This window comes from Heliangelus exortis, chromosome 25 (assembly GCF_036169615.1).
Source record: "Heliangelus exortis chromosome 25, bHelExo1.hap1, whole genome shotgun sequence".
Lineage (NCBI taxonomy): Eukaryota > Metazoa > Chordata > Aves > Apodiformes > Trochilidae > Heliangelus > Heliangelus exortis.
In genome coordinates, this window is record NC_092446.1 from 5,628,127 (window position 1) to 5,651,399 (window position 23,273).

General features: G+C 45.6%; 1 protein-coding gene across 3 annotated transcripts in view; it reads right to left on the bottom strand.

Moving 5' to 3' along the window:
- Nucleotides 1–23,273, bottom strand: part of IGFN1 (immunoglobulin like and fibronectin type III domain containing 1) — a 33,728-nt gene that overhangs the window by 3,180 nt on the left and 7,275 nt on the right. For 2 of the 3 annotated variants that reach the window (XM_071768354.1, XM_071768353.1), the window contains 23 exons: nt 19,173–19,239; nt 18,400–18,519; nt 17,926–18,065; nt 17,569–17,668; nt 16,695–16,742; nt 16,101–16,146; nt 15,773–15,947; nt 15,086–15,199; nt 13,258–13,429; nt 12,087–12,359; nt 10,885–11,301; nt 10,357–10,818; nt 9,664–9,708; nt 8,488–9,294; nt 7,401–7,525; nt 6,509–6,650; nt 5,698–5,994; nt 4,784–5,083; nt 4,235–4,408; nt 3,192–3,320; nt 2,390–2,692; nt 1,570–1,658; nt 473–668 (listed from right to left, as the gene is read on the bottom strand). In XM_071768354.1, the coding sequence (XP_071624455.1) occupies nt 473–668; nt 1,570–1,658; nt 2,390–2,692; nt 3,192–3,320; nt 4,235–4,408; nt 4,784–5,083; nt 5,698–5,994; nt 6,509–6,650; nt 7,401–7,525; nt 8,488–9,294; nt 9,664–9,708; nt 10,357–10,818; nt 10,885–11,301; nt 12,087–12,359; nt 13,258–13,429; nt 15,086–15,199; nt 15,773–15,947; nt 16,101–16,146; nt 16,695–16,742; nt 17,569–17,668; nt 17,926–18,065; nt 18,400–18,519; nt 19,173–19,191 (4,693 nt within the window). In that variant the 5' untranslated portion in view covers nt 19,192–19,239. The remainder of the gene's footprint in view (nt 1–472; nt 669–1,569; nt 1,659–2,389; nt 2,693–3,191; nt 3,321–4,234; nt 4,409–4,783; nt 5,084–5,697; nt 5,995–6,508; nt 6,651–7,400; nt 7,526–8,487; nt 9,295–9,663; nt 9,709–10,356; nt 10,819–10,884; nt 11,302–12,086; nt 12,360–13,257; nt 13,430–15,085; nt 15,200–15,772; nt 15,948–16,100; nt 16,147–16,694; nt 16,743–17,568; nt 17,669–17,925; nt 18,066–18,399; nt 18,520–19,172; nt 19,240–23,273) is intronic. The other variant, XM_071768355.1, reaches the window with a different exon arrangement.

Consider the following 23,273-nt stretch of genomic DNA (forward strand, 5'->3'; position numbering starts at 1 on the left):
TGGTCAGGGACACCTCCCCCAGCCCAGGGGGCTCCAAGCCCCATCCAACCTTGGACACTGCCAGGGATGGGGCAGCCACAGCTTCTGGAGGCAGCCTGGGCCAGGTTTCACCAACAAGTTGTAGCTATGACAAAATGTCCTACAGCCTTCTGCTGCCCAACCTTGGACTGTTAGAAAGAGCATGAACTGCTCTCCTGGGGTTTGCACTGTCCACCTGTGTGACCTTGCCTCTTTCAGCAGAGTCACTCTAGAAACTGGGGGTGATTTTACACAGGGGCTTGCTTTCTGCTGCACACAAGGCCAAGTGGTATCAGAAAGTTGCCAAAATGAATCTCCTGAGTTCTCCAGTTCTCCCTGTGCCTGCTTGGCTTAACTGCATCAGAGCTCACTGAGCTGAACTCAGTTCATTGCCTGCTGCAAATTACTGGGAATCCCCAGGAAATGTGTGTAGATATGGTAGGGAGTGAGTTACCTTTGACTTGAACTTGGAAGGTGAAGGTTTCCTTTTCCCCTAACCCATTCTGGAGCTCAATGGTGTAGATGCCACTGTCAGTGAACTCAGCTGCCCTGATCAGCAGCTTGGTGGCATCATCTTCAGTGCTTATTGCAGCCTGCTTTGCAAGAGGAACTCCATCCTTCAGCCAGGTCACCTCTGGATTTGGAGCTGCCTGTAAAGAACAACACTAGTCAGAGCCCACTTGTTTTGCCTCCAGATTGCATCTGTACATCTTTAGCTTCATTATCTTGTCCCAGATGTATACCTGCACCAGACAGTAAAGTAGTATTTAGAAACATGGATCTGAGATGGATCTAAAAGCCCTGGATGAAGGGCTGCTCAAGAGTTTCTTTGCAATTTCTCTTTTTCTCCATGTCTATTAAGAAAGTTATCCTAGCAAGGTGTTCAGGTTAACTATGTCAGGCAAGGTCTGCTTGAAGAACAACAGATGGCACCAGTAGTTAATATTTTCTCCTTTTAATAAGATCTGTTGGTTCTGGAAAGAAAAAACATCCTCAAAGTCTTTATTTCCATTGTGCTATGTTTGGTCTCCAAGAGATTAGGAGACAGCACACTTTCCCCTCAACAACCTCTTGCTGATAGCTCAGACTTTACCTGTGCTGTTCCAAGCTCACCTCAAAGTAGGATTTCTGTCAGTGCTTGGCTACTTCTCAACTCATAGCACTTAAGTCCTGCTTAGTAAGACAAACATGGTCATGAAGGCAATGACCAGGGCCTTCCCAGGGAGTCAGAGTTCAAAAATCAGTCCCTTTCCCTCTAAGTATGACAGAATAGCACCAGGTGAGAATATTGCCATGCTTGGGTGGACACCACTGGGACCTTGTTTGCTGAAGTCAGGGGATGACCATAAACTCAGAGAGCCAAGAGTGACAGCTGAATTCTTGCTCATGTTTTCCTCAAGCAGAAATCATACACAGCTCAGGCAGGTAAAGGATTTACCTGGTATCTTGTAAATTCCACAACAAGAAAACATGAATTCAGTTTTTATGTCTGCTCGTGACAGTGACATAAAACAAGATGGGGAATTGTTACAAACCCATTTGAATACTTACTTCAAAAGGAATATTCACTCTGAGGGTGTCTCCTGCTTTTACAATCAGGGAGCTTTTCACTGTGCCATCTATTAGAAACCTGGGAGAAACTGGGAAAGACAGTGATTTCACTAAAAAGTTGTATATTATTATACTTCTAATATATTCCCAAAGACTCTCCAAGAGTTATTCTGCAAGCTGTAAGTAAGGATGAAAAAAAGAAAAGGTGCATCCAAACTAGAAAATCTAAAAGGAAAATAAAGGCATGAAAACTAAAATAACAACTGCAATTTCAGAGAATGAAACAAAATTTCTAATCCAAAGAACTGAAATAGTCTGAAAAAAATAGTCTGAAAACCCTGTTTTTCCATTTAAAAAAAGCCTGGGTAAGCATAAGGTATGTATGGTTTCTGTCTGGTGATCATGAGTGTGGTATAGCTCTACACAAGGAGCAAAAAGTAAATCTGAGGTGAAAATACAGTTTTGGGGGTTCTTTTATCATAAGGAGTCTGAGATGGGCTGCAAACTGCATTGTACATTTATTATCAGCTCAATTTCAGGATTTCCTGATGAGGTGAGCAAGGCTCAGGGTTGAAAGAGATCTTAGTTATTTGGCTTCATTTAGGTTGTTCTGCAAGGAGCAGGGAACAGGACTTGGTGATCCTCATGCACCCCTTCAACTTGAGCTCTGCTAAGAGTCTGTGAAATAAAGATGAGCAAGGTAGTATTTGTCCTTCTGTGGCAGACTGGGACTTTAAGAAGTTCATCACAGGGATTGTGGAGTTTCCCTTGGACCCTGCCAGCTACAGAGTGACCCTGAGCTCACTCCACCCCCACTTACCTATAAGAGCAGCAGATTCAATGCATCCTTCAATCTCTGCAGCTTCTCCTGGGCCACTCTCACTGAGGGCCCTGACACGCAGGAAATATTTCTCCTTGGCTTGGAGCCCTTTGACTGTGTAGGTGGTGCCTGCTATGGGGAGAGCGTTGCACTTGGTCCAGCTCAGGCTCTTCGAGGGCCGCATCTCCACCTCGTAGCCCCTGACATCATTCCCATCTTTCACCTCAGGGCTCTTCCACGTCAAGGTGATGCTGGAGGAGTCACTGCTGCTCACCTTCAGGTCGAGCACTTGACCCAGAGATTCTGGAGAGGAGAAATATTATTTCAATTGCTTTTCCAGGATTTCCTTCCCCTCTCTTCAGCCGCTTCCTGAGATCTCCAACACTGTTGCAGTGCACTGCATATCCAGCCTGCTCTTGTCTCCACCTCTTCCCAGTTCTTCAAAGCTGGATCCAGATGCCTGCTCCTGACAGCCATGTAGTACAACCTGTAACACTCCTGAAATGGTCTGCAACCCATCCTGAATACTCCCAAATCCTGAATACCTCTGAATCCTGAATACCTCCCCACACCACACAAAGCCCACACAGTGAGTGTGCCACATCTTAACAAAGGAAACATCCTTTCCATTCCTTCCTCATGTCAGTGGATTCCCAGCCATAAAGCATTCCCCAAACACCTGATCTTTGTCTTCACAGACTTCTGCAAAGCACTCAAAACCACCACCTCTCCACTGGCATCCCCAGCCTACATGTAGCTCCCCGTGTCCCCAGGCAGGCAGGATGGGAGGCAGGGCACTTACTGCTGGGATCCTGGGCAATGACAGGCTGAGAGGGTTCACTGGCATCTCCTGTGCCAGCAGCATTGACAGCTGCCACACGGAATTCATACTGCAGACCCTTCTTCAGGTTGGTGACTTTCAGCTGCTTGCCTGCAGAAAGAAAAGGAGGGTTGGCTCAGGTGAGCTGTTCCCAAACAGGGAGGGGGGAGACAGGAATGTCAGACTGTACTTCACACAGAACTGTGCACTGAATAATTCTCAGCAGCCATGTAAATGCTGTCAGTGATTCCCCTGCCTGTCTTTATCCATGTCCATGTGTACTTCTGGGATGTGCTCCTTGTATTTCCCTGTCAAATGGATCAGTGTTTGAGAGCTGTTAAGTTAGAGAAAGGATAAATACTGCTTTTCCTTATGAGCTAATCCTAAACTGTTCTATACCAGATAAAAAGTCCTAGCTTGCAACTGATAGATAAAGGTTAGCTATGGTCAAAACACACTTTGGAGCTCCTAGATACCACTTGGGTTTCTTTGTCTCCCTATAGATTCTGGACTGCCAGTTCCCAGCACGAGGACTAAGGACAGCAGTTCTGCATGTGGAGACTTCAGTTCCAGAAATTTGAGACATCAGTTTATCTGTAGAGGAGCTGAGAGCCCGAGATGAAGCACTGAGCTTCTCTGCACTCTCCTCCAGCCAAATGCTTGCAAACAATCAAGAAAAAAAATCCTAATCCTTTTCCCAGGTATTCAGCTGTACAGAAAACCAAGGCCCAGGTTTGCTGTGGCACAGCTGTGTTCCCCTACTTTTGAAAAAACATGTACACTAGAGATGTGAAAGATAAGAAGGTAAAACTTCAGACAGGATTTATGTGGCTGTGATGGGGACAGTCAGAAGGTCAGGAATTCAAGAGGAAAACACCCAGGTGAAAAGGGACAAGATCCTAAACAGAAAGCAATGGGTTAGAAGGCAGCAGCTCTACAAAGACGAGCGTGCTACCTCCTGAACCCAGCTGATCATTTTGTCCTTCTCAAGTCATCCTGTCTGTCCCAGGATCTGAGCTACCCACCTTTTATGGGTGTCTTGGTGACCAGCAGCCAGGTCCCACTGCCCTTCTGCCGTTTCTGAACCATGTACCCCACGATTTGGGAACTGCCAGCTTTACGAGGTGCTTTCCAGGATATTGTGATGCTGTCTCTGCTGGTACTGACAACCTCAGGGGGATCTGGGGCACCAGGTGAAGCTAGAGAAGAGATCAGTGTTTCATTAGTAGCAGCCCAGAAAACCACCCATATCCTGAGCTGTATCAAAAGAAGCACAGACAGTTGTTGAGGAGAGGGATCCTTCCCTTCTGCTCTGCTCTGACCTTGATCCATCCTGCATCTCCCCCATGAAACTTGATTTACAGCATGACTGAGAAGGCAACACCACCTCAGCTTCACCCAAGCCTACACTAAACTTCTCTGTGTGCAATGTCCATGGATTTCTGGAGATTCACAGCTGATTCAAGTGGAGATCTGCAGCAAGATCCAAAATGTAGCCTATTTTCTTTGGTGTCAGCTTTGATAAGGATTTCCCAGTTATTTGTTGAACACAATCATGAGAAGTTCTTTCTTACCTTTACTGTCAGCCTTCACTTCCTCTGATTCCAGTGCATCACTGCTTCCCTCAGCATTCACAGCTCTCACCCTGAAGTAGTAGCTCATGTCCTGTTCCACTTTGTTAGTGGTGAAGGTTGTAGAGCTCCGGGGGGTTTCTCCCAAAGCCACCCAGCTGTCCTTGCCAACCTGCTGACTCTCAACAATGTAGCTTTGCACTGGTTTGCCCCCATCATCTTTGGGGGGCTTCCATGCAATGGTGATGCTATTTCCAGAGTTTTCTATAATTTTGACGGGTCCTACAGGTGGCTGTGGCTTGTCTGAAAAGATGAAAACAGAGAGAATACGAGATGGCACCAGAGCCAAATGGACTCCTGGGTCTGGAGCAGATGTTGTCCCCTGCTCACCAGCTGGGAGACTCAGTTTCTGATGCAAAGCAGTTGCAGAATGAGGGCTGGGGACTTGAATTGCCTCTTCAAAACTTCCACTCCTCTGACTTCTGATAAGTGCAGAGGAAGCCAGGCCCTTGCTCTGGCAGCTAACTGGTCTCATTAGCACTGCACCAACTCAGCTGGCTTATAAAAAAAAACCAATTTGTGGTCTTCCAAAAGAGCACAAGCATTTATGAGAGGGCTAAATTTGGCCTTAATAATCTATTTCAGATTTGCCCATTGCTGAGTCCCATCTCCCAGTCACCCAACATTCAAAACTAAGCTGCTGAAGCTGTGCAAAACCAAACCAGATTCATGTCATCTCATACTAAGAGGTAAGAATCACGTCAGCAATCTTTGCTCCTGCCCTGATTAGGTGCAAAATTACACAGTCTTGTTCATTTTGGAACAACCATTAGATCTAAAAGATTGTTACCAGTGTCAGTGAGTTCCCAACCTAAGTTTTACAATAAAAGCCACCACAGACGTTATGGGGCTCTTACCTACTACCACCACCTTTAAGTTCATCTCCAGGACCCCACTGTCATTCTTCAGCCTGACTTTATAATCCCCACAGTCCTTCCTCTCACAGCTGGAGATGGACAGCATGGTAAAGGTGTCTGTTTTATCCACACGGATCCTGGTGTCATCCATCAGCTCCATCCGGTCCTTCAGCCACGCTGCTCCGATGGGCAGGCGGCCCTGGAAGGGGATCCTGATCTGTACCTTCTGCCCTGCCTTGGCCATGGTAGGAATACTTGTTAAGTTCTTGAGGAGAACTGGGTCAACCTGGGGAGGATCTGAGCAGAAGATACAAAGTCATTAGAAACTGCAGTTCAAGAGGATAAGGCTCACCTTGGAGAGCAGGGTTCCCCCGGGAGGTGCTTACAGAGTCACCTTTGGACTCCCCCCTCCAGCTGCACACTCAGTGCTTCACACACAGACTTTGTGTGCTTTGCTCCAGGATAAATAGCACAGAACATCTGTGGTGTCACACTGTCCTTCTCACTGGAGCAAACTTCTCCTAGGCAATGCACTAAACACAAGAATGAAGAATCTGACCTGATGAAGTGTTACGTGCATCCCAAAATCTTCATATTAATAGTAAGCTATTCAGTTAAATTTGATAGTTAAATTCCTAGTTAAATTTGTAAATGCAAAATGCACCAACTTGTACAAAAACCATCTCCCATTTACACAGTAATTTTTTGTAAAAAAGTTGTCTCAATAATCAGCTATAGATCTCTGGGAAAACATATTAGGTTTCAAGCATATCAAGGCTACATGCTGCATTGGTAGTTTGAATACTCTCACCTTCAACAAAAATATAAGCTTCAGTTTTTATATCTCCACCTTGAAACCTGTATTTCCCAGCATGAATATCTTCCACTTTGTTAATAATTAGTTTGTGGACTAGACCTTCCTTTTTAAAAACGACTCCATCCATGCTTGTTAACTACAAGGTAAAGCACAGAGACACATTCTTACAAAAAGAAGGGGCAATGCAAATTAACTGGACAAAATTTTTAAATGCAATTGAAAAATGTTATGAATGACATGCATGTTTAATTCAAATAATATTCTGGGATTACTCATCTGCAAATGTTGAATATAAACATTATCAACACACTCCCCACAAGGCAGATTTACAGTAAATTATAGCAAGGTTTCCAAGCTCTCTCTTTCTATTCCAACTGGCAAAAACTTTGGCCCATGCTTGAATATGATACCTCAGAACTTCTCTAGTACCATCTGGATCCCCACAACTGGAATTACTCTTACATGTTGCTTTGGAACATAGGATATATGTCTACACTTAAGCTTCAGCACTAATTAGAAAGGATACTCTTTGAGTTATCCCTTTTGAAGATTTTCCCTTGCTTTTTGTGTGTATCTCATTCACTAAGGAGAACAAGAGAAGAATTGCACTGCAAGGAGGAGATCCACACCACCTCCACCCATGAAATAGAATGAAAAACACAAAGCCTCCTCTTGTCAGCAAGAACAGAAACATTGTGCAGCAGGAAGGAGGAGAAATCTTGCTGGGTTTCTATCAAGCATTTTATTACCAGCTGGACCCTGCAGAATCATCCCAGGTCCATACTCAGACCTGAGTAGGACAGGCAGAGGGAAGGACACCCTGACAGGCAGAACCAGAGAGCAGAGCATCACTAACCAAAGGAAAGAGGAGCTACTGGACACCTACCTTTAGTCCATCTTTAAACCAGGTTCCTGTCACATCATGTTTATTGACAGTGAAGGAGAGCTCAGCAGATTCCCCCTTCAGGACACTGATATCATGTAGGCCTTTGCTGAGAAAACACCGTGGGGCTGAACATGCAGAAAAGAAAATGTTGAGAAGACACTGTGTGTTATTAGAGAGAAATGCACTGATGGAAATGCACGTGCAGAGAAAAGACAGCTTTTAAAAAATATATATATACTGCAGCCACAGCAGTACCACAAGACTGTGGGCCAGCTGGCACAAACTCATTGCACTGCAGGGACATGCCAACTGCTCTGCATATAGCAGAGCATCAGCCTGATGGGCAATGGATTCATCACAAATCACATTATCCAGCTACAGCTTTGCTATTTTAAGGCTATGCTAATTGTCCTGGCTTCCTCTGCAGCCAGTGGGAAAAAATAGGCTACTCCTAGTGGGATGTGGATATACTACTCCATCATTCTCCTCCTCTGCACTGCCCAGTCACTTCCCTCTAAACAGCCCCAAGTCACATTATTCTCTACTTCCATATTCCTCTTCCCTTTCCCAAGGTCTTCTCCATTAACAGCCTCATCCCTTCTCTAACACACACCCCACCTCCTTCCCCACCAACTCAAATTCTGTTGATTTTACTTTCTTATTTATATTTATGTTTTGTTTGCCTTGATAATTTCTAACCTGTCAGCAATTCACTGAGGCAAAAGTTCCCCTTTGGTTATATTTATGAAGTTTCTAATTTCTACAATTATCACACCACCATCTTGCTGGGGTAACCAAATGGCTGCACACACATTACTCTCCTTTTGCTATAGGCAACACCTTATTTCTGATGTTAGAAAAGAGACATCTAACAAAAGAACTTCTAAGGCAGTTTGATCTGAATGACTTGTGTAAGGTCAAACAGTAAATCAGTGGCAGAAATAAGAACAGGTCACAGTGAACCCAGGTTTCTACACACAGCTGTATTTGTCTGAGCCATAAAATTCAATTTCTCTCCAGGATTCATGATGTGAATATAAAAAAGCAAAGGTCAGCAATACAGAAGTCATCACATTTAAACACATACCTTTCAAATTATCTAGGGTGTAATTTCTTCTTTTTCCAGTACTTTCTGTGTTCTTCAAGAAATCATTTGCTTTAATTTCAAGGTCAGGTTCCTTGATTCTCTGGTTGATGGAAAGAGGGCCACCAAACAGACTTGATGTTTGACCTAAATGTGATGAACCCTGACCAAACCCACCTGAACTCCTCATGCCAGCAGATTTCCCTACTCTCCCAGAGGCAGAATGTTTGCCATAAAAGGAGCCCAACCCTGATAAGTCTCCGTCCTTGCCCCTGGCATCTCCCTGACCTGAATGTGCATCTTTGTCCTGATTTTTTCCTGATCCTCCAAGATCACTGGCAGTGCCCTTCCCAGTTTCACCTCCAGCAGAAGCTTTGCCAAGATGTGAATCCAGCCCCCCTTGGCCAGCAGCACCTCCCACACCTTCTTTACCATGGACTGAACCTGACTCCTTGTCATCAGCTCCCAACCTTCCCCCAGCACCCACACCAGCCCTGGCTCCAGCTGAACCACCCTGAAATGCATCTCCTGACAAAAAGCCATCTCCTCCTGCTTCCCCTTCAGCTCTGCCCAGCGAGGCATCCCCCCCCAGAGCAGCTCCTGCCACACTCCCATCCTTTCCATATGGAGACCCCAACACACCAGTTCCAGCCTCAGTTCCCGTGCCCCCTAGACATCCATCATTTGCATAATGAGGACCAGAATGCCATGCACCACCTACACCAGTACCACCAGGGCCTGCTCCAGCAGGGACACCATCCTTTCCATATGGAGACCCAGCTCCTCCTGCACCAGCCATACCAGCTCCTCCTGCACCAGCCCCACCTGGGACCCCATCCTTTCCCATTCCCCCTGCACCAGCTCCACCAACACCAGCCCCAACTGGGACCCCATCCTTTCCCATTCCCCCTGCACCAGCTCCACCAGCTCCACCAACACCAGCCCCAGCTGGGACCCCATCCTTTCCCATTCCCCCTGCACCAGCTCCACCAACACCAGCCCCAACTGGGACCCCATCCTTTCCCATTCCCCCTGCACCAGCTCCACCAGCTCCACCAACACCAGCCCCAACTGGGACCCCATCCTTTCCCATTCCCCCTGCACCAGCTCCACCAGCTCCACCAACACCAGCCCCAACTGGGACCCCATCCTTTCCCATTCCCCCTGCACCAGCTCCACCAACACCAGCCCCAACTGGGACCCCATCCTTTCCCATTCCCCCTGCACCAGCTCCACCAGCTCCACCAACACCAGCACCACCTGGGACCCCATCCTTTCCCATTCCCCCTGCACCAGCTCCACCAACACCAGCCCCAACTGGGACCCCATCCTTTCCCATTCCCCCTCCACCAGCTCCAGCAGCTCCACCAACACCAGCCCCAGCTGAGAGACCATCTTTTCCATAGGGAGACCCAACTCCTCCTGCACCAGCCACACCATCTACACCAGCTCCAGCAACACCTGCCCCAGCTGGGAGACCATCCTTCCCATAGGGAGATCCTCCAGCTCCTCCTGCACCAGCCACACCAGCTCCACCAGCACCACCAAAACCTGCTCCAGCTGGGAGACCATCCTTCCCATAGGGAGACCCAACTCCTCCTGCACCAGTTACACCAGCTCCACCAGCACCACCAAAACCTGCTCCAGCTGGGAGACCATCCTTCCCATAGGGAGACCCAACTCCTCCTGCACCAGCCACACCAGCTCCACCAGCACCACCAAAACCTGCTCCAGCTGGGAGACCATCCTTCCCATAGGGAGACCCAACTCCTCCTGCACCAGCCACACCAGCTCCACCAGCACCACCAAAACCTGCTCCAGCTGGGAGACCATCCTTCCCATAGGGAGACCCAACTCCTCCTGCACCAGCCACACCAGCTCCACCAGCACCTGCTCCAATTGGGCGCCCATCTGGACCATACAAAGCCCCCATTTCCCCAGAACTGGCACCTGCACCAGCTGTAGCCTGGTCTCCAGCTGGAAGACCACCTGGGCCATAGAGCAAGCCAGACTTCCCTGTCTGATCTAGATGACCACCAGCATGAAGTATCTGGCCATCCTTGCCAAACTGAGTTCCTTGTTGTCCTTCTCTGTTTATACCTGCTGAATTCATACCAGCTCCAGTGAGCAGATCATCCTTGCCAGAGGAGGACTTCATTCCTCCTCCTACACCCAAACCTGCAGCAGTATTTCCAGCTCCTGGGCCAGTCCTGCTGAACAGATCACCCTTACCAGCTCCCATTCCAGCCAGATCAGGATCGAGTTCACCTGAGAGAGAACTTCCATCAGCAGGACCTGATCCCCCAGCACCCCCAAAACCAGCTCTGTAACCACCTAATTTGCCATCCTTGTCATACTGAGAGCCCATGCCTTCTCCATCCATATCAACATCAACACCACCCAGCACACCCCCACCTCTGCCATCCACAGAACCTGCTCCTCCAAATTCACCACCAGTACCTGCTCTGCCTCCCATGGAATCCTTGCCATGGAAAGGCCCCAATCCACCTGTGCCCCCTAAGCCCAAGACACTACCATCATTTGTCACCAAGTCTCCATCTAGGCCTGCTCCAGGAAACTGCTTGTGTAACCCTTCCTTTCCTAAAAATCCCTGGCTTCCATCAGCATCAATGGAGTAGCCTTCACTGCCACGTTGACCACTTCTGGCCCAGCCATCTCCTCCCATGCCAGTGTCCATAAGGTGATCATCACCAGCACGAGGTTTCTTGGCCCTGTCTTTATCTGGCAACGTTTCTTTCAGCCAGTTGGATTCCTCTCCTTCACCTTCTTCATCCTGTTTCCTCTTTCCTTTGGCATCTGTGTGGAAGATGAATTGGTTAATTGAAGGTGATACAATTTACATTGTTCACAGGAAAAGAGAGGGAAAAAAAAAGAACAAATAATAGGTCATATATTGCATCATGAACCAAAGAAAATGTGTTAGCATTTGTTACCATTTTTTCAGTGGCATGTTCAGACATAATTGTACATTTCTTAGCTAAAGAGAAAATTAGTTTTTGTGGAAACATGCTTATTAAAACAAACAAACCAAACCAAGTAGGAAAACAAGGCATATTTCCAGCATGACAGGTCTGCGAGGGGCTTAGCTTATGCTTGGGACTCATTAGTCCCAAACTTCTCTCTCCAGCCCTGAAGGAGTTACAGAATATCCGACAGATATTTGGAAAGAAAACCACCAGCAAGTTAGTAGTGAACAGCACTGCCAAGACAGGACTGAAATCTCCTTGATCCCCTGCATGCTGACTGTGTTCACACAGCAACAGCTTCTTCAAATCCACACTTTGAGATGTGGAGTATTTTTCTCTAACAACCAGAGAATGGGCAACTTTATAGTAGCTGCAAACAAGCCACTAGGACTTGTCAGTCCCTAATAAAAAGGGGAAAAAATTGCCTCATCTGAAGAGGAAAGGTCTGGAGGTCTAGCCAGACCTTCATTTTTCCAAATATAATTTAAGAACTCGAGGCTCTATAATTAATTGCTGAGGAAAGAGCCACCTCTGTGAGCAACCAGGCAGTGAGAGGAACATTACTTTGTTCACACACCTCAAGCCACCCCCTGGGCAGAGCCCAGTGTCACTTACACTCTACAAGAAGCCAGGCCTTGGAGGAGCAGGTCCCAGTGCTGAGTGTGTACATGCCATTGTCAGAGCTCTCGGTGTTTTTGACTGTCAGCCTGTGGGTCAGACCATCAGGTGACACAGAGATCTGGTGCTTGTCACTGTTCTGCAGGACGTGGGTTTTGTGCAGCCACACAGTATTGTGGCAGGGGGTGCGCAGGATGCACTCAAAGTTGGCATCTTCCTTCTCCAGACAACGCACGTCGCTGAGAGGCTGCTCAAACCTCACAGGGATGGCTGGGATGGAAAAGGCACAGAAGCATTCTGGTTGGAAAGGATCATTAAAATCATCAAGTTCAACCATTAACCCAACACTGCTGACTCCAGAACTAAACCATATTCCTCAGCACCACATCCAAATGTCTTCTAAACACCTCCAGAGAGGGGGATTCAACTACCACCCTTGGGCTCTCTGTTCCAGTGGTTAATAACCCCTTCAATGAAGAAATTTCTTTTAACATCCAACCTAAACCTCCCCTGGCACCACTTGAGGCCAAAAGTTCCTCTTGTCCCATCCCTTGTTCCTTGGGAGCAGAGCCCGACCCCCCCTGGCTCCAACCTCCTCTCAGGGGGTTGCAGAGAGCCAGAAGGTCTCCCCTCAGCCTCCTCTGCTCCAGGATCAGCACCCCCAGGGCCCTCACAGCTGCTCCTGGGCAGAGCTGAGCTCCAGACCCTTCCCCAGCTCCATTCCCTTCTCTGGACACACTCCAGCCCCCCCATGTCCTTCTTGGTGTGGGGATCAAAAACTGACCCCAGGATTTGAGGTGCAGCCTCACCAGTGCCCAGCTGAGGGGGATGATTCCTGCCCTGCTCCTGCTGGCCACACCAGAGCTGGTACATGCCAGGCTGCTCTCCATCCTCCCCTCTGGATCATTGATTAAGATATTGAAAAAGACTGAAGTCAGTGTCAAACTAGGACTTAAACCCAGTCCTCGGGACTACAAACAAATGCAAATCACCCTCCTGCTCTTTTTCACCTGGGTCTTAAAAGGAGTCCTTACATGACCACACACAGTCTTCCATAGTTATCAGGTTCTACTGCTGAGCTTTGCATACACTCCTAAATCAAATTTTCCAGCAAAAAAATAATTTCTTGTTACAGTTGCACACCACAGCCATTAACTCAGTTCCTTACACTCAGGGTCCAGTGCAGTTGAGAAAACAGGAACATCCTCCACTTTGACTTGGTACACGCCTGCATCTTCAGGCCTCACATCATTGATAACAAAATAATATTTTTTTCCAATCTGCTTCATGTAGTGCTTTCTGTACTCATCCCCTGTTCCATATCTGAGTCTCTCACCATCCTAAGAAGAGAAAGAACATATTCCTAAAGACAAGGCACAACTACTGCAAGGCATTTCAAACAAATCAGGCCAAATTTGTACTACAGTCACCTCATTGATATGAATGAGCAATAGCAGACTGTCTGATTGTCTGTGAATTGTTCTTTGCTGGTTTGTGTAAGGGTTTGAAGTGACTGTAACTTCACAGAGGATTTCCTTGGCCTAGATTTTAGCATCCTCACAGGTGGATAAGCAGAGTTCACCACTTCATAGAATCATAGAATCCTAGGGGTTGGAAGGGACCTGGAAAGATCATCTAGTCCAACCCCCCCTGCCAGAGCAGGGCCCCCTAGAGTACATCCCCTAGGAACGTGTCCAGGTGGGTTTTGAATGTCTCCAGTGAAGGAGACTCCACAACCCCCCTGGGCAGCCTGTTCCAGGGCTCTGTCACCCTTACAGTAAAAAAATTTTTTCTGATATTCAACTTGAACCTCCTATGCTCCAATTTACACCCATTACCCCTTGTCCTATCACTGGTCACCACTGAGAAAAGCCTAACTCCATCTCCCTGACACTCACCCCTTACATATTTGAAAACATTGATGAGGTCACCTCTCAGTCTCCTTTTCTCCAAACTAAAGAGACCCAGCTCCCTCAGCCTTTCCTCATAAGGGAGATGTTCCACTCCCTTAATCATCTCAGTAGCTCTGCTCTGGACTCTTTCAAGCACTTCCCTGTCCTTCTTGAACTGAGAGGCCCAGAACTGGACACAATACTCCAGGTGAGGCCTCACCAATGCAGAATAGAGGGGGAGGAGAACCTCTCTTGACCTACTAACCACACCCTTTCTAATGCACCCCAGGATGCCATTGGCCTTCTTGGCCACAAGGGCACATTGCTGGCTCATGGGCATCTTCTTGTCTACCAGGACCCCCAGGTCTCTTTCACCTACACTGCTCTCCAGCAGCTCAGCCCCCAGCCTATACAGCAACCCAACCTACACTTCTCTGTCTGCAAGGTGTCACCTTCCCCCCATCAAGGCTGTGGGGACTGCATGGCACCCCTTTGATTCAGGAGGTCATAGAGTTACTCTGACCTCCTTTTTAATGAATTTCTGTTCCCCTGTAGTAAAGCCACTAACCACAGTTTGACTGAAATGTATCTTCTGGGATAAACATCCACAAAACTGATCACCTGGGGATCACAGGGGAGTTGGAATTAGAGGATCTTTAAGGCGCCTCCCAACTGAAACCATTCTGTGATTCTAAGATAACTACAGAAATTTTTACTTCCTTGAGATTTTCTTCCACAGGAGTGAGTTATAGTGGAACAACACACTCAAGAAAGTGAATAAAATCAGTGTGTTTTTCCTGTGATGCTGCAGAATTTCTGCAGCCTGAAAGTGACAGTTTCCTCTTACTGGGAGAGCTCTTAAAGTAAAAAGAATGTTTGGAACTGTTCCCCCTGTACTTAGAACTAGAAATCCCAAGTGATACTCAGCACCAAAGACCACCTGGACCTCCCCATCAGCACTTCTCCCTAACCAATCAAGGATTCTGCACTGGACAGACAACTTTAAGAACCTTATTTGCTCTTGGCCACTGTCCAGCAGATCAAGAATTCTCTGTAGAAGACCAGTGGCTGCTCTGAGCTGACCAACTTCCCTCCCCCTCTCACCTTAAGCAGATAAATTTTGCTGTTACTGTCCTTCAGGTTCATCTCCAGACTGAACGTGGCTTTTCCCTCATTGTCAACTGTGATGTGTTCAAAGTTTCTGATACTGTGTAGTAACTGCAAAGAAAGATACAACAACCTAGTGAATGATATGACAGAAGTTCTTCAGCTGTTTTTATCTGCACAGTAAAGAGTTACCTTTAATTTTAAGTATACATAAGAAACACCTGTATCTTTCCACATTTTCCTCCTGTAGGCAAATTATATTTTACATGTTACCTCCTGCTCAGTCACTCACTATGCAACCACTCAGGTTTTATACATGTCCCTGTATGTGAAGGGAAGTTTGGACTCTCAGGCGTATAACCTTTAACTCTGAGTTCCAGATTCTCATCAGGCAGCTGAATGTAGATTATAGAAATCTAGGTTAATAAAAGCAGTACTCTACAGTCAGTTTCTCCTAAAAACTATGAAGTGAACTTCAGAAAAGTCAATGGCATTTTCATCTGTGTGACTACAGAAGTAGAAGTTCTATAAAACATTGTTATACATCATTCTCTGTCATACAATAAATTTTCATCTACAAAACCATTTAAGAAGGTTTAGCCTATTTTCAGAAGCTACTGCAGAACTACAGGACTCTGAAGTTTGTTAAAAATCATTTCTTTCCATGGTTTCAGTATATTTTACCTGTTCTTGTTCACTCTCTGTGTCCTTCCTTAACTCCTGCAGCTTTTTCAACATTCCACGGAAGTCAACAATTCCATATTTCAAACAGATTTTCTCATAATCTCTTCTGTCTGCATGCAGCAACAGTTGCCAGACTTGTTCCTTGGTCAAGGGTTTTTGTTTTGGTCGTGGGGCCCTAAGAAGGGAAAAAATAAATCTAAACATTTTGACAGACAAGATGTCTTGTTTTTCTATACTTCAAGGTTTGCAACAAGAATTATTGCCTTGAAGGTTTCTGAAGCTGTCCCCTGTCATCAAGGAACATGTAGGAGGTGCCCAATGGCCTTACCTCTTCTTCAGCATCTTCCTGGATGCCTCAAGCTGCTGCTTTAACACTATTAAAGTGAAGGGAAACAACAAACATTCAGATATCCAACACTGTAAGATTTACACCAAAAAAAGAAGATAATGCAAAATAACCACTAACAGGCTGTTTACCTCCAGTGATTTTTTCACACTTTACAACAAAAATTTTTAAAATCCTGAAACTTTGAGCCAGTTTTCTCTGCCCTACTCATGTCCTTTGAGGACACTGAAGCTCATTGCTTACTAGAAGGCTTTCCTCTCTTTCTTGAGAGGACACACTAGAAACCCACTCTTTTCCAGCCATGTTAACATGTTTGATCCAGCTGTATTTGACATCACAAAAATCCTTTTCTAGCTCAAAATATTCCAGAATCATTGATTAGAACAGCTCAAAGCCATGTCTAAGTCACCTTATTCAAAGAGAAATAGCAAGCAGAAAGAGATGACAGAATATTAAATTAAGTAGTCCTTCTCTTATTTTATTCTTTACAGGTTTGGGGTAGTAATAATGTGATAGGAAAAGGAGTATTAATTATGCCCCATCTCCCCACAGAAAAATAATTTTGCCTTAACTTACCATCAGCAGGATGAACAGGAACATATTTCGTTTTCCTCTTAAAGCCAACTGGTATTTTGTAAGAGAAAACAGGAAAAACAAGCCATAAGCTGAGCAAGACACCACTCAGGCTAACACCAGTAATCCAATGAACTATTAAAGCTCTGCATCTGTTAGCAATGCAAGAGGGTATCTGGATTTCCTTGTCTATTTAACATTGACTCCTAGTAATCTCAGTCTATAAATGCAATATTCCTATTGCAATCAACTCTGTCCTTTTGGGATACTCCATGCAGTGGAGGAGACAATTTCTTATGGTTTAAGCAATGGGAGGAAATATGAACATCTTGGTTTTGGAGATGGGGAGCCAAGGTGCAGGGATTATCTGGCCAGATGCAAATTGTTGTCTTCTAAACTTGAGAGGAACACAGGAGAAATGGACAATCCCACCACAGCCCACCTCCTGCTCAAGTACATTCCAAGAACAGCTCAGCTACATTCTACCCACAAAGGGCCCTTTTCTCCCCACTGACAAGAAAGGGAAGCAGAACATAAGTAAAGAGGACAGCATAGACACATGAAATGGGATGGCTCCCTCCCAAAAAACTGATTCATTCAACATCATAAAGAAAGGACTGAGCCAATTCAACACGAAATCCACAGTTCCTGGTCATGGCCCAGTGCAGTGACCACACCACCACTTCCTTCCCCTTGCCCCAGAGCTCCTACTGTCATGAAGCCACCAAAGGGGGGGGAATCACAGAAGATCTCCAGTCCTCAGTGAGGGGAAAAGCAGACCTGCACACCACGGATACTTGGACAATGTCCTGGGCACCCACCCCAAGAGGAGAGCAAAGCCTTGGGACCTTTGGGGCACAGAACCTCTCAGTCCTACCTTGTATGATCCTGAGGCCAACACAGCACGAGGCTTCCCCGTATTCATTGACAGCAGAGCAACGATACAAATCACTGTCAGATGTACTGAGGTTTTTGATCTTAAAAAGAAGAAGAGTAAGAGCTCACAGCAAGGTGCTGTGCTTCAGTTCATACACCTTCTGCTTTTAACAACACAGCTACTCCATGGCAGCTCAGATCTTTCTTTTGTTCCCAGAATGAGCCTTCTAAAAGGCTCTGTTTGCTTATCTTTGTGTTATCTCTGATCTGGTGACATCTACAACCAGCTCAGTGCAGGTTTGCTCTTTTTAATGCTTTCTCTGTCCCATGAGTCTTGTCTGAAAGATTTCATCTTTACCTGCAGAATGAATTCACTTGTGGCAGTATTGAAGAATGATTCACATCTGTCAGGATCACATATTTTCCCTTGCGTACGTGTCCATTTCACCTCTGGGGCTGGGATACCTTTGACCACAGCTCTGAAAACAGCATTTTTACCTTTGAAAAGAGGCAAGAAATCAGTTATTTAAGACAAGCTTTGACATGAGGACTCTCATGCCAGGTACCTTACGTTATCAATACAGTGATGCCCAGAGTGAGCCATCTCTGTGCTTTTAGGCAGACAGATTCTCAAACAATATTGTTATCTGTTTTTTTTCTCCATAAAAGATGCCTAAATGACCAGTTTAAGTTGCATTAGATGCTAAAATTACTGCACGACATCTACTCTTTAGGAAGTAACTTGATTTAATTATGGTGATTTTTTCATGTAGGTGAGATGTGGAGCCAAGGCTCCAGGTCTGTGGCTGTGACTGTTTTTCAGGAATCTCACCTTCCTGCAGTGTCACAGAGACAGGTTTCTGCACAAAGTCAGGTGTGCTGCATCCTTCAGGAATGTGCTTGACAAACTGGGTGATAATAACACCTGGCACAGAAGACTTCTTGTATATTTCTGGAAAGGCAAGGAAAAAGACATTCAATTAAGAGAACATGTTTGTTCTTCAGAAATAAACTCTCAATCTGCATGGCCACTCTGTAGAGCAGAAATTGTTCCTGCTCAGCTCCTCCTGTGCTACAAAGGACCCATCCATTCTAATACTACAGGCTGTGAAAGCATTTCCAAAGCCTGGAGCATCAGGGACTGTGATTTTCTGATGATTTATAGCACAGCTAGAGCCTGAGTGGGACAATCTGCAATCAGGATCACAATCCAGGTCACAGCATCTTCTAGCACAGGTCTAGTGAGTATGTGGTCAGAGAATGTTTTACATCAGTTATCATTAAAAAACTCAAAACAAAACAAAAAACAAAGGAAAAAAACAAACCAAACTAACAAAAAAAAAAAAAAAACCCAACAAAAAAAAACCCCAAAAAAACAACAACAACAAAAAAACCAAACAAACAAAAAACCCCCAAGGAAACAACAACCAAAATCTGGCTTGAGAAGGGCTGTTGCAAAGGTCAGCAGACCCTGATGGGCCAGGAGCTGGTGTCTCTCCCTATGGTGGGGACAGCCAGATACCCAACTGCCAGACAAGAAAATCAGGTTGGGTTTAACCTCAGGGGCAGCCCAGGAGGTTTTCATTGCTGTTTCTGTTCTCTCACCTTCCCGATGGCCACTCATGATGCTTCACTCAGCTGCCTATGGTCAGCACAAAGAGACTTCAGACTCCTGTGAAAACCAGAAGTCATTTCATTATTTACAGTTCAGCAGGGAAAGGTCAGACCTTCATGCTGCTCATTTCTATCATGCAGCTTTCCCATCCTCACTTGCCACATCCTAGCAGCCAAGTCAAGAAGGGCCTGCCAGCCAACACACCATGCCCTGTCTGCTTGAAACACATCATGTCATGGTGTGGAACCAACACAAACCAGGCAGGGTTTTTTGGTTTTGGTTTGGTTTTCTTTCTTTTTTTTTTTTTTTTTTTTTTTTTTTTTTTACCTGTAGCAGGGCTACATGGAAAATGTACACATCTACCAGAATCCCTATCACCTCTTCCATTTCCATGTCATCTGGCTTTCCTCCAAAGACCTCCTCTCGTGTTTCAGGCAAACATTACACCACATGGCACTCACGTGGTGAGGTCTGATGGATGGCAAGAGCAGTTGCTGAGAAGAAAGACACGGTGATGGATGTCTAAACTGGGCACGAAGCAAAAGCACATCCTGATCTAAATTAGCTTGTCTAAATTAGCAACAGACCTGAGAGCAGACTATAAGCTACTACTTTAGAAGGAAATGGAAAAGTGTAAGCTTGGCATTAAGTAGTTATTGTTGTAGATCACTCGTGTGACCTTCTCCCAGAGGTGTCCCTGCATTTCGAAATTGGTCAGCATGTAATGCAAAACATCACTGCCCTGCAAGCAAACTCTGGGGCAGATTCCTTGTCATATGAGAGATGCTCACAAACTATAGAGTTACTGAGGCTCTGAAAGAGCAATTAGATTAGATTCCCCTGTGGAATTAACACTGTGTCTTGATTTACCCTCTGCACTCCTTCAGTCAGCACAGTCACACAAGAACATGCAACTCTTTACAGTTTTAAAACAGACTTTGTCAGCTCCCTGATGATCTTAATTCTGTTCCCAATCCAGACATTCCTCCAGCCTAATGTTGTCACCCTACAACTGGTGAAATCTCTGGGGAGGACCTCAACATCTCCTTCTACCTCTGGCTGCATTATCAGTGTAATATTTTGTTGCAGCTAAGGGCAAAAAACAAGTAAGCTAAAAAAAACAGAATTTGTGCTGCACATCCCATGGATAGGCCAAGGAAGGTGTAATTCACAGAACTTATGGGTCAAATTCTGAAGCAAAAGGATAAATTTGTTTTTCCATTAAGCAGCAATTGCAAGTAAGAGCACAGACATTTCAGCACAACACCATGGGCTGCACTGCTGACCTTAACACAAAGCTTATTTTAGGGCTCTGCACACTACAAACCTCATAACTACATTGATTACTTGGAAAATCATTCTGTCACCCTCACTGACTTCAGTGAAACAGCATGTGAAACAACAGAAATGAGGAATGACCCATGGGACTGCACGAGTGACAGCCAAGTCCCCACTTTCTGTCACCTCCCAGGTCTGGTGCTGGTGATTTTGTTGCTATCCACCACAACAAAGGTTTTACATTTCAATGTGCCAGCTTTAGTGTGTTGATATTTTGGCATATTACATAGTTACTGCTGCAAACCCTTGGCAGATGTTTTAAGAACTGCAAATGAAGGGAATGAACAGCTGTGGGAGGGAGAAGACACAAAACTGAAGTGGAAAGGAGAGGATTCCAGGGTCAGCCTGGCCTGCAGCTGGCAGGGCACTGCACAGCAAACAGCAGAGATGTTCAGGGACACTTCATCATCCTCTGCTGATGGACTTCATTTGTCCTCCAAAGTACTGAACCTTATTAATAGCAAACGTTATAATCCTCTAGTGCCTTTCACAGCCTTCTGTCTTCCTAAACACGTCACCACTCCTGGAGCTGAAAGGTTTATTGCTCACAACTTCTGACAAACATGAGCACTTGACTTTAACTTGCACCCCAAGGCTCCAAGTTCTTTCCTGTGACACTCCCATTCCTTCTTTGCTGCTCCTGACTGATTCCCCTGCTGTTAGGCAACACTGAGGTGCATCCACACTGAAAGGGGAACACACTCCAGATTCTCAGCCCCTAAAATCATTGACAAACTTTTTAGGGTTTTTTTGTCCCCAAAGGTACCATGTGAGACAGCTGTTCTCACCCTTGGTGGGGCTGGGGACAGGAGTTAACATTAACTGCAGTCTCTGGAGAGATGGCCACGTTCAAATCCATGTGTTAAAAAACCAAATACTGACAATATTTGTACAGGTCACAACAGGCACCAGGAATGCAGCCTCTCTCCACACAACATGCACCATGTGCACTGTGCACAGCCTGCTGAGTTTACAGGGCCTTAAAGATTTCAGAAATTCACTTGGATTAAAGATAAGCTCCTGTGAGTCCTTAAACTCCTGTGAATTCTTGCCTTCTGAAGAGTGAAACAGAGTATGTTAATGCCACACATTGATTGCACAGTGCCAGGATATAGAAGAGAACATTCCTTCAATGTAATTAATCTGACCACATCACATTTTCTAGTGTCTTCTGTGTTAAATAAGGACCAGAAAATAACACATCAGCTGTCAGAGTTATTCAGACCCTGATGCCAATTTTATGCCCCAAACAAGGCACGGACAGAGTAACTGCTCAGAGACAAAGTTTGTAGCCTTTAAGCAGGAGGTATTTATTAACGGCCGGGGAGCAGCCAGGTTTTCCTGGGCAAACTGCTCCAATTCAGCAATCTCACAATTCAGCTTTTATACAATTTTCCCAGGCAATTGCAACATCCATTATGAATATTCATTATATTGCAACATCTACTTTTAATATTCATAATAGGCGGAGTCTTCCATTTTGGGGAGTCGTCTGGTGGGAGTTCCGGTGCCTTCATCAGGGTGGGGGGGGTCGTCTTGTTAGTCTTCCTCGGGTTAAACTTTTGAACTCTTCTTAAACTTCTCCTAATTTGGGTAGTTCCCTGGTATACCTGGCAGGGTCTTAGTGACCTTGGCTCATCCTAAAACTTCTGAGGCTACTGATGCCAAAATTTAAGTTATTTTGTGGGTTTAGTGTTCTTTTCTGTCAACCTGTCCTGTTCTCTCAGACAATTTATTACCTCCGTATTTTCCTAATGCTAAGCCTTCTTATAGTGCCTTGCATTTTATATTTTAACTCGTTATTTCTCGAAGACTGCTTCCTTTTGGGTGGCTTCAACCCTGCCCTGCTTACTTTTCAAATTTCTATTCCTTTGATAGGTGAATAAGGACAGGTTTGCTTTGACTTCAGTTCAGTCTTAGAAAAAGAAATCACAGCATTTTTTTTTCATAAATGAAAGACAGCACAAGTCTTATAAAACTTTTCACAGTGTAATTTGTATCTTCACTCAGAGATGCTTGAAACATGGGTGTCCACAGAAAGAAGATCAGTGAGGCTGCTGTTTATCCTACAGAGGCAGAGGATTCTTCCCAAAGGAAATCTCCTCCTCAGGTGGAATGCTGCAGACAGCTCCCCCCAGCACACCAGGGATAATGCTGGAAGCAGCTCAACACCCTCCCACCTCTGGAAAACACACCACTGCTATGCATTTGCCTTCTTCAAGCAACCAAGACCCAGCTATTTCCCTCCCAGGCAGAAGTCTGCTGCTTTTCAGCTGCAGAGACATCCCCAGAGACATCTGGCCAGGCTTCCAGAGCTCTGAATGCTGAGCATGAGCAAGCTCTTAACTCCTGACAATATTTTGAACCTTCCAAAATAAACCAGAGAGCCTGACGGCGTGGGAGGTCTGCCCTTCATCTTGTCTACCCATCAATCTGTCTGGATGAGACAGAGCAAGAGCTCAGTCCCTTTTGCAGTGATAGGGCCATAAATCAGCTAAGTGAATAAGTAAAACATTTGGGAGTCATAGGATTTGATGGTACTCGTGGTGTCCCAAGTAGTTATTTACGAGGTTCAGACAGCAGAACACACAGAGGAGATGTGTGAGAATTGCTGGCAGAGCCTGGTGAGCAAAATCAGCCAAAATTGCAGAGAAGTGACAGGCAGAGAGTGGTTCCTACAGAGGTGATGGGTCCAGGGGCATGGGGTGTACCACAGACCCAGTAAATATACAAATGTACAGACCACAGTAAAA